This window comes from Hemiscyllium ocellatum, chromosome 24 (assembly GCF_020745735.1).
Source record: "Hemiscyllium ocellatum isolate sHemOce1 chromosome 24, sHemOce1.pat.X.cur, whole genome shotgun sequence".
Taxonomy (NCBI): domain Eukaryota; kingdom Metazoa; phylum Chordata; class Chondrichthyes; order Orectolobiformes; family Hemiscylliidae; genus Hemiscyllium; species Hemiscyllium ocellatum.
In genome coordinates, this window is record NC_083424.1 from 26,118,063 (window position 1) to 26,129,661 (window position 11,599).

Genomic DNA, 11,599 nt, shown 5'->3' on the forward strand with positions numbered 1-11,599 from the left:
CTGATGGAGAGTTTGTTTCAAAAATAGTTATTGCATGTCTTTGAATTCTGTCTATTTTTTAAACTGATATTTAAATCTTCTGGATATATTTAAATTAAAAGCATTTATTTTGCTTTTCTGAGCATTCTGCATGTTATTTTCCTTGGGCTTCCAGGTCAATTAAATCTATAATCCAATGAATGCCAATTTTTTTTTACATTTTGTAAAAAGCCTAAATTCTTCCTTATGATATGAGAGAGTGATCCCCTTGCCTAACAAAGCCATGGGAGAGGTAATAGCCTCTGGTATTATCACTGGACTGTTAATCCACTAATTCAAGTAACATTCTAGGAATTTGGGTTCCAATCCCACCACAACAGATGGTGGAATTTTAATTCAGTAAAAATCTGGAACTAAGTCTAATGATAATTGTGAATCCACTGTTGATTATTGGAAAAACCCATCTATATCATTAATGTCCTTTAGGGAAGGAAACTGCCATCCTTACCCGGTCTGGCCTACAAGGCAGAGATTTGGGATAAAAGGTTCTTTTTCGGAATGGCAGCTGGTGACAGTTGGTGTCCTGCAAGGTTCAGTGTTGGGACCGCAGTAGTTCACTTTATATATTAATAATAAAGGGACTGGGGACATTCTGGCAAAGTTTGCCGATGATACGAAGTTAGGCGGACAGGCAGGTAGTGCTGAGGAGGTGGGGAGGCTGCAGAAAGATTTAGACATTTTAGGAGAGTGGTCCAAGAAATGGCTGATGAAATTCAATGTGAGCAAACGCGAGGTTTTGCACGTCGGAAAAAAAATCCAGAAACGGACTATTTTCTAAGCGGTGAGAAAATTCCTAAAGCCAAAGTACAAAGGGATCTGGGAGTGCTAGTCCAGGATTCTCTAAAGGTTGATTTGCAGGTTGAGTCCGTGGTTAAGAAAACAAATGTAATGTTGTCACTTATCTGAAGACAGTTGGAATGTAAAAGCAGCAACGTGCTTCTGAGAGTTAGGCCCCATTTAGAATACTGTATCCAGTTTTGGGCCCCACACCTCAAGAAGGACAAACTGGCACTGGAGCCTGTCCAGTAGAGATTCACACAGATGATCCCTGGAATGGTAGGCCTAACATTCAGTGAACGGCAGAGGATCCTGGGATTGTATTCATTAGAGTTTAGAAGAAGATCTAATAGAAACTTACAAGATAATGAGTTGCTTAGAAAGGGTGGACGCTAGGAATTTGTTTCCGTCAGGCAGGGATACTTGGACCCATGGGCACAGCCTTAGAATTAGAGGGGATCAATTTAAAAAGGAACTGAGAAGGCATTTCTTCAGCCAGAGAGTGGTGAGCCTGTGGAATTCATTGCTGCAGAGTGCAGTGGAGGCCAGGACGTTAAATGTCTTTCAGGCAGAGATTGATAAATTCTTAATCTCACAAAGAATTAAGGGATACTGGGAGAGTGCGGGTAGGTGGCATTGAAATGCTCATCAGCCATGATTCAATGGCAGAGTGGGATCGAATAGCCTTATTTCCACTCCTTTGTCTTATGGTCTTACATGTGACTCCAGGCCAACAGCAATGTGGTTGACTCTTAACTGTTCTCTGGGATGAGCAATAAAGGCTGGGCTAACCAACAACATTCTCCTCCATGAAGGAGTAGAAGGCAAAAAAGCATATTGTGAAAGGTTAATCACCAACTTTTTAAGATGAGTCACGCAATTTATTAAATCTCCATATCTGCTCTGCATCTCCTTCCTTGAAATGGATAGTCATGGTATAGCAGCCAGCAGTGGAGCTAGAACAATGGAATGCTATGGTTTTGTAAGAAATCTACTTTTTTTTTTCTCCTTCCTTTTTTTCCACTGGCTTGGAATTTGAATCTGATGTTGTACCATTGAAAGGGATGAGATACTCTTCTTTTTTTCTCCATTCAAAGTGAATTCTCTGTTTAATGTACCTACTTTCATTTTTACTATAACTGGCTAAATTGCTCCAATTATTTTCTTCTCTGTTTTTAACTTGCAGGTATTATATCCAGCCTCAGTGGGTCTATGATAGTGTTAATGCTAAAACACTTCTTCCTGTAGAAGCTTATTTTCTGGGAGTAATCTTACCACCTCACCTGTCCCCATTTGTGGAGGAGAAAGAAGGAGACTATATTCCACCAGAGAAACTCAAACTCTTGGCCATTCAGAGAGGCGAGAGCACATGTAAGCTGGCTGATTTGTTAATTTGTATTTAGTTTATTTCCAAATGCGCACATTCTCCCTGAGCACTACTCTAATGTATCCTGATTTGCATGCTTCAGGGGATCAGGAGTTGAGGTACAAAATTTTTAGACATCAATTTCTGTTTAATAGATTTATGATTTACAAAAATATAAAACTTCATAAGTTGGGAAAAAATGGTCTAAATTGATTGACTTGCAAAACTGAAAGTAGTCTTGTCAATAATGCTTGCTCATTTTAAATGACTTTATGCAACTCTTTCATAATGGGCATGAATTGATGTAAATACCTTCAAAAAGTTTTACCAGTTGTTTTGCATACTTGACCTGTACCTCAGTCTTCGTGATATATTGGTTCATGCTTCTCAATACAGTGCCATTCTCTCTCTTTCGAAAGTACTATTAACATCATTCCAACACTACCTCAACAAAAAAAAAGTTGGTTCTTCTGTCCTTGCAAAGATTCCTGACCTATTCACATCCATTGGTTTGTCATTTGCTTTTATTAATTCTGGGAATATGGCCATCATAGGCTGGGCTGGTCCCACCATAATTCCCTAAAGTGGGGAGCTGACTGTTTGAACCGCTGCAGTGTTTGAGGTATGGGGCTGAGCACAGTACTGTTAGGAAGGCAGTTCTAGGATTTTAACCCAACAACAGTGAACAAACAGCAATATAGTTCTAAATCAGGATGGTGATTGGTTTAGAGAGGAACATGCAGGTAATGATGGTCCCATGCATCTGCTGTGTGTTGGTGTTGGAAGTTGTGTGTTTGGAAGGTGCTATTGGAGGAGCCTGATCTATTGCTGCGTTGCATCCATTAGATGATATGCTATCTGCCATTGTGCATTGGTGGGTGAAGGAAGTGAATGATGAAGGCATTGGAGTGTCAGTCATATTACAATCCACGATAAAGAAAACCATATGTTTTGAGTGTTGTAACAAGCAGTATAAATAAAGGGGACGCAGTAGATGTAATATACTTTAATTTTCAAAGAATTTGATAAGGTACTGCATATAGGGCTACTTAAGCTATTGTTGACTGTGGTGCATTACCATGGGTAGAGGATTGGCCAACTAATAGATTTGGAATAAGACAAACATTTTCACAATGGCAACCAGTTAATCAGTGCTGGGGCCACAGTTATTTACAATTGATTAATGTCTTGGTTGAGCAAAGTGAATGTATTACCGCCAAGTTTGCAAATTACACAAAAATAGGTGAAAGGACAAGTGATTAGGATGACAGTATGCATTATGAAAAAAGAAGTTCATGCAGTAGGGAGGGCAAATGACATTTGCCTTGATTTCAAAGGAAACACAGTACCTGTGTCCTGCTAAAACTATGCTTGTTGAGACAACATCTAGAATACTGTGAAGTCCTAACTAAGGAAAGATATGCTGGCATTGATTAGATTAATTGCCTACAGTATGGAAACATGCCCTTCAGCCCAACAAGTCCTCACCGACCCTCCAAAGAGTAACCCACCTAGACCCATTCCCCAACCTTTATATTTACCAATATACCTAAACACTATTGACAAGTTAGCATGGCCAATTCACCTGACCTGCATATCTTTGGATTTGGTGGGAGGAAAACAGAGCAACCAGAGAAAACCCAAGCAGACATTGAAGAATGTGCAAACTCCACACAGTCTCACCCGAGGCGGGAATCAAACCAGGTCGCTAGCACTATGAGGCTGCAGTGCTAACCACTGAGCCACCGTGCCACCAAATTGGAGGTAGTCCAGAGAACATTCACCAGATTGATCCTGTGCATGACGGAGGTGTGGAATTTCTTGTGAGGAGAAGTTGAATAGGTTGGGCCTGTATTAGAATTTAGGAAAATGAGATGTGACCTTATTGAAACACATTTGATTCTTACAGGCTAGACAGGGTAGTTGTAGAGAGGTTGTTTCCCCTTGCGGCAGAATTTAGGACCAGAGAGTATAATTGTAGTATAAGAGGGTGCACCCATTTAAGTCATATCTAACAAATTATTTGAGTTGTCAGTCTGTGGAATTTTTTACTATAGGCTGTAGGGGCTAGGACATGATTACTTTCACTGCTTTGATTAGATTTTTTAAAAATTAGGCAATCAAGGAGAAAAGGCAGAAAAATATACTTGAGGATTATCAGATCAGCCATGATCTCACTGAATTTAGAGCACATTCAGTGGGCCAAATAGCCAACTTCTGGTGTTTTGTCTTATGGACAAAACATTCAATCACACTGCTGACTTGTGTTTGTGGATGGTAGATAGGTACTAGTTAACTGTGTAACTCCAAGCCTCTCACCTGCATTAGCTGTAGTATTGTATATCTGGCCTAGTTAAGTTCTGATCGTGATGTTTATAGTTGGGAAACCTAATTCCTTTCATCCCCATAATGCCCCAGGGTATCTGTATTCTTTTTATTCTGGGCACTTCAGTATTTCAGACTTCACTTGCTGCACCATTGCTCGTCACTCTTTCAAAGGCTTCAAGCTATGGAATTCCCTACGTCCCTGCTCCCCTCTGCCTCTCTATCTCACTTTCTTCCTGTAAAATGCTCCATAAAACTAAGCTTTTGCCCATCTGATCTAATATCTCCTTATGTTGTTTGGTGTCATATTTTCTTTTAGAACAGTCCTATAGAGCACTTTGCGATATTCTATTACATACAAATGCAAGTTGTTAATGCCTACCTTGCACTTTCTGACCTCAATGTTAAATTCCACCTGATTAAAAACATCTGACCATAAGAACAGGAATGGGCCTTCAGTTCTTCAATGTTCCACCATTCAATGAGATAATGGTTGATGTGGGCCTAACTCCATATATCTGCCTTTGGTCCATGTTCCCTTGATACATTTTGCTTTACAAAAAAATTATCCATCTTGGATTGAAAATTAACAGCATCTGTCAATATCATGCTTTGTCTAATTAAGAATGGAGTAATTGAAGTTAATGAAAGTAAAATATAAAGGGTGGTAATTCAGTAATTGAAATTTTGAGGGAAAATTTGCAGCTGGAGGAGAAAAGTGAGACATTATTTAAAAATACAATTAAAATTACTCCAAGTGCAAATAACAACATTTGAAATCAAAAAGGCACAGAACTATTTTTAACAATGTTTAACTTTACCCAAGATGATTATGAAACTTGTTAGTGCTACTGATACCTATGACCCCCTTAAAAGACAAATGTCAGCCATGTTTTTTGAAAAGCTGACTTAAGCTTCCTCCCCTTTGTGAGCATTGATAGGGGAATCCGGTTTCACCAAGTCACTTTTTATGCAATTTGTTTTGAGTGGTCACTGTTATCATACAACTTGTACGTATCATGGTTTTTATCATAGATGAAAGCCAAAATGAATCCGAAGAGGATGAACAGGATGATGAGTCTGAGGATGAAGAAGATGAGGATATGGATGAAACTGAAAAGCAAGATGAAGAAATGCTGAAGAAAATGGAGGCTGAGAAGGTGAAAAACAAAGTGAGTTCCAATAGGAGGAGCTTTTTGCTTTAAATACGTGTAAGATTCAGTCTTTTGTTATGGCATAATACTTACATTTTGATAATTAAACTCCAGCCTGTGGAACTCATGATTTCAACCATGGCAAATTAGGGACATCGATTTGCCATGTAATACATGGTGGGGGGGGGGGAGCCTGTTTAGTTCACATAGTCCTATCTTCAGGTGTCAACTGTTACAGTGCATAAGTATTCCAAGGTTCATATCACCCTACAGTCCATGCACACATTGACCAATGGTGCTCCTGCAAAATCAGGAAAGGCGTACCACTCCCAAGTGGTGCTAGATGAGTTAAGCTTTCTTCCTCCAAACCTACATCCGCTTATGAGCGGTTTCAGTTACTTGATTGTCACAAATGTTTTTGCCATATCTGTCTGGACCAGATGAGAGGTATACACATTACTTGAACCTTCAGTGAATATTCTTTAGAGTCATAGAGATATACAGCATGGAAACAGACCCTTTGATCCAACCCGTCCATACTGACCAGAAATCCCAACCCAATCTAGTCCAACCTGCCAGCACTCAGCCCATATCCCTCCAAACCCTTCCTATTCATATACCCATCCAAATGCCTCTTAACTGTTGCAATTGTACCAGCCTGCACCACTTCCTCTGGCAGCTCATTCCATACATGTACCACCCTCTGTGTGGAAATGTTGCCCCATAGGTCTCTTTTATATCTTTCCCCTCTCAACCTAAATCTATGCCCTCTCGTTCTGCACTCCCTGACCCCAGGGAAAAGACTTTGCCTATTTACCCTATCCATGCTCCTCATAAATTTGTAAACCTCTATAAGGTCACCCGTCAGCCTCTGACGCTCCAGTGAAAACAGCCCCAGCCTGTTCAGCCTGTTCCCCATAGCTCAAATCCTCCAACCCTGACAACATCCTTATAGATCTTTTCTGAACCCTTTCAAGTTTCACAACATTTTTCCGATAGTAAGGAGACCAAAATTGCACACAATATTCCAACAGTGGCCTAACCAATGTCCTGTACAGCTGCAACATGACCTCCTGTACTCAATACTCTGACCAATAAAGGAAAGCATGCCAAGCACCTTCTTCACTATCCTATCTACCTGTGACTCCACTTTCAAGGAGCTATGAACCTGCACTCCAAGGTCTCTTTGTTCAGCAACACTCCCTAGGACCTTACCATTAAGTGTATAAGTCCTGCTAAGATTTGCTTTCCCAAAATGCAGCACCTCACATGTATCTGAATTAATCTGCCATTGGCCTATCTGGTCCAGATCCTGTTCTAATCTGAGGTAACCCTTTTCACTGTCCTCTACACCTCCAATTTTGGTGTCATCTGCAAACTTACTAACTGGACCTCTTAGGCTCTCATCCAAATCATTTATGTAAATGACAAAAAGTAGAGGACCCAGCACTGATCCTTGTGGCACTTCACTGGTCACAGGCCTCCAGTCTGAGAAACAATCCTCCACCACCACCCTCTGTCTTCTACCTTTGAGCCAGTTCTACATCCAAATGGCTAGTTCTCCCTGTATTCCATGAGATCTAACCTTGCTAACCAGTCTCCTGTGGGGAACCTTGTCGAACGCCTTACTGAAGTCCATATAGATCACATCCACTGCTCTGCCCTCATCAATCTTCTTTGTTACTTCCTCAAAAAACTCCATCAAGTTTGTGTGAGATATGATTTCCCATGCACAAAGTCATGTTGACTATCCCTAATCAGTCCTTGCCTTTCCAAATACATGTACATCCTGAACCTCAGTATTCCCTCCAACAACTTGCCCACCACGACCTCAGGCTCACTAATCTATAGTTCCCTGTCTTGTCCTTACTACCCTTCTTAAACAGTGGCTTAACTGGACCACAACATAGAATATAGAACAGCAGTCATACAGCAGAACCTAAATAATGTTAGGAAGGAATTTCTTACTGTTTTGAAACAGTCGTGTTCTTTAAGATTTTGCAGAGAATTTTCAACTATATAATTAGACATTTTGGTATCTCCTGCAAGTTGAGTTTTTTTTCCCAAAAGTATAAAATGCCTAGGAGTAGCAAGTTGAGCATTGACTTCTAACATGCATCTTTGTCATAAACAGGCAGTCAAATACACCCAAGTGCTTTGAGAAAATATACTGCTACAACTCAAGTGGAAGATTGTTTTGCTGTAGCTGCACAATTGGTGTACTTGCATGTTTCAGCATCTTCATAAGAATACTCAGGAAGTGATTAGCTGTTCGTTGACTACTTGTGAACCCACAAGTTAATCCATTTGGTTGTATTTCTTGAGTCACTGATTTTACGGATGTTTTCCACAGCAACTGAATGTGAAAGTCACTGCAGGAGCAGTCAAGCTGGAAAACAAAACAGAAGCATCTCAACGAGAACAAGCTGAAGAGAAGCGCCTAGCTATCATGATGATGAAGAAAAAAGAGAAGTATTTGTACAACAAAATTATGTTTGGCAAGAAGAGAAAAGTTCGTGAGGTTTGTATTTTCATCAGTTCTTATTTCTACAATGTGAAATGTTGTATGGTCTTAAGTACTTGAGTACTAACTAAGATATGGCAATATACAAGTCTTTAAGATTTTCTTAAAGGGTCTAATTAAGACTGGAAACACCATTCCCATTTCTTCACAGATCTTGCGGAGAGCAAAATTGTTACCCAAAAATTAGTAATTGAATTTATTGAAAGTGTTGAGGGCTAACGAGGGGTGGCCTTAAATGATAAGATCTTTTTTTGTTGGCTCAGTCCTTAAGTATATCTATTGTCTAGTTGTTATTACCCAGTGAAAGGGGCACCAGGAATAAGGTGAGGCAAAGAAAAACCTCAGTACTATGGAAGGGAGGTTCATAAAGCTGTACAACATTTTGTAAGTAAGGAGCTGAATCTTTGAAAGTGTAAGATGAAGATGTTACAATAGAGCGAGTGAGTGCAAGCCAAAATTAAAGGATCGGTTTAACTGACTGGCTCCGTACCAAGACTGAACTAAAATGGGAATGCACTGCAAGTCTCTTTTTCTTTCGAGGCTGAATAGCTTGTTTTCCTCATTTGCATTGCTTGCAGGCTTGAATGTCTTCCTTGTTTACATTGACTGGAGCACACTATGGTTTTAGCATACAAAATAATTGGGACCAAAAATCTGACCTTATTGAGTAAGCCAATCAAAACCACAAATCTTCTCAACAATGACGATGAGTTGCAACTTTTAACTCATTTCCTATTTTAAGTTCAGTTGAGTATTTAATCCTGCATGTGTACTAGATGCTGTTTGGACCTCATGTAACCATTTGTGACACACTACCTGAAGTTTACTTTTGCTTAAAAGAAAGGCTTTATGTCTTTTTATGAGGGAAAAAAGCATATGCCCACATTTTTATTGGAAATAATTGAAATTCTTATAATTCTTAAACTATAAGGGGACCAACTAGTGGGAATAAAACAGTCTTTCATGTTCACGATGTTCAGTTCGCATTCCTTTTCTTCCCTGTCCCTCCGCTTCAAAACGTGACTTTTATAAGGTTGACTGATAGCTGGGGAGAAACAGACTGACATTTGCTTTCTGTAGGATAATACCCAGTCTCCTACCGGCATAAATGTGGGAATATTTGGTAGGTACAACACAGAAAGAAGCCATTCAGCACCAGGCAATGCAACAATGTTTATTCTGTACTCAGTCCCTCCAATCTTGTCTCTCATCCTCTAAATTTAGCATTTTAAGCATTTATTCCACTTTCGTTGTATGTTTGTCAAGCTTTCCCTTAAACATTTATATACTGGTCATTTCAACCACTTCCTGTGATAACAATTTCCATATTCTTCTACTCTTAATGTCCTGTTGGATTTCTTGGTGACTGTCTTATGAAATAAGAAAAGCCTGGAAAAACTGAGCAGGTCAGGCAGCATCTGTATAGAACAAGCTCAATGTTTTTGTATTTAAAAAAGCAATTTGTAGTGTTCTGGTCAGGAAGTTTAATGGCAACCCAGGAAATCAGCTTAATTTCTAGATTGTGAAGTGAAATTCCTGTTTTCTTTTTGCTAGCTACCATTGTTTAAAATTTGAAGACTTGTATTTTAACACAATTGCTACTCTATCCAACCTTTTTTTTTAACCTCCCTCTACAGAGAAACAAGTTGGCAGCTAAGAGGAAGGCTCATGACGATGTACTTAAAGCTGAGAGAAAGAAGCACAAAAAAGTTAAATTACAGTAAAATACAGAGGAGCATTGCATATTTGAGATTTTAAACTAAATTCGGATAAGTTTGTCGATACAGATTCTGTGAATAGTCATCGGCTATGAGATACCCTTCTTTCACTGAGGCAGTTTCATTGTCTCCTGGATTTTGAAGGTTGCTATTTAGAAAGAACTCTGTAAAAAATAATTTAAGACTTTTCTACAAGAGTACTTGTAAAGTGTAAGATTAAAATGTTGTCCTCACAGGACATGTCTTATGTTTGTCAATTTCTCATCCTATTAAATCAACTTCTATTTTTAAAATCCAGGAATGCCCCTTTGGCATTATAAAGTGTTGTAAGCAGAAAATGTTGATCTGAAATATCTAATGCCTCTGTGCAGTTTAAACTTGAATTGATGAATGGGGAAAGCCAAAATTGGAATCCGATGTAGTTTGACAACTGCAGATGGAATCTTGTGGAAATGGTGGGTCTTCCCATCCACAATGTTATGTTCCATACACCACCTTGTGGGGCGCAGAAGCAGGTCTTTTTCCAGGGTGAAGACCCCTGGGAATGGAAGTCCTGACTGTTCTTGTGTAATCAGCAGTGTCACTGAGGTGCCATTGACTGCTGCTGGTATGACACCCGCGATGATCTTTAATAGAATAGAGATCTGGATGATCAATTGCATGTGGAGGAGACACATGAATTTGGTATTGGCTTTCACCTCCCCTTCCCAACAACCAATATATCCCTCAGACATTGAATTCTTTGAACTAGGCATTTCCCTTCCCCTTCCCCCCCCCCCCCCCCAGCCTCCCGAGTTTCCTTGTTGTCTCCCTGGATGGCAAATGCCCCGTGCATTCCTCAACCCGCCCCAACCTTTACAAGATAAGCAGCTGTTATCCCAATTGGTACTGAATTAATATCTGCTTTGGCAGGATGAGGCTCTAACTGGGAATTAATTGCCTGTTCAGCCTAAATTGGCAGCGTGGCAGGAAGACTGTCCAGCATAGAATTAATCCGGCTGTAGGTGGCCCGACGCCCACCCATCAATCCCTCCACCTGATTAAATTCTATCCACTGCCACAGGTCAGATTACAAAATTCCTCCCAGTGTGTGGTCTGACAGTTGGTGTACACTTTTTATATTGTAAATTTGTTTTTTCTATCATCATCACTTTAAGATTTCTGGTTGTCTCATTTTAATTTGAACACTTTGTCATTTAGTGACACTTAATTGAGAACTAGCTAGCCAAATGAATGAACTTGTCACCATTTAAGATTAAACAAAGTATATAAAGCAACCTGCCTACTTTGTTTTATTTCACTGTGTAACTAAGGTTGGCTGGTCAGTTTTAAGGAGTCCTTTCCAGAATGTTGACCAGTATGCAGTATTTTTTTCAAACATGAGGTTTTTTTTTGTTCTCATTGAAATAGGTAATAGCACCAGAGAATGGAACGTATATTATATTTTAAGTACTTCGTGTCAGCAGTAACACTTTCAATTGTATCATCATCACTCTACCCTTAATGTTTTTTTCTGAATGTTTTTCATTCCTTCCACTATTTTTCCAGTTGATCGAAGATTAGCATTTTGGATTGGTTTGTGTTGTGACTATCTCTGGTTATTTCTCATCGTGGCCTTGTGTCCAACTGGAAGTTAAGCCTTTACCCATTCTAGACATAACTGAATGATTCCAAGAGAATACTTATACCTAATGTA

At 39.5% G+C, this 11,599-nt stretch overlaps 1 protein-coding gene across 1 annotated transcript in view; it reads left to right on the forward strand.

The window, feature by feature from the left end:
• The window catches only part of pes (pescadillo), a 51,634-nt gene extending 40,454 nt beyond the window's left edge, over positions 1-11,180 (forward strand). Inside the window, exons 12-15 of the mRNA XM_060843599.1 lie at positions 2,003-2,187; positions 5,543-5,679; positions 8,015-8,182; positions 9,823-11,180. Of these exons, the coding sequence (XP_060699582.1) occupies positions 2,003-2,187; positions 5,543-5,679; positions 8,015-8,182; positions 9,823-9,909 (577 nt within the window). The 3' untranslated portion in view covers positions 9,910-11,180. The remainder of the gene's footprint in view (positions 1-2,002; positions 2,188-5,542; positions 5,680-8,014; positions 8,183-9,822) is intronic.
• The last annotated feature ends 419 nt before the right edge of the window (positions 11,181-11,599 follow it).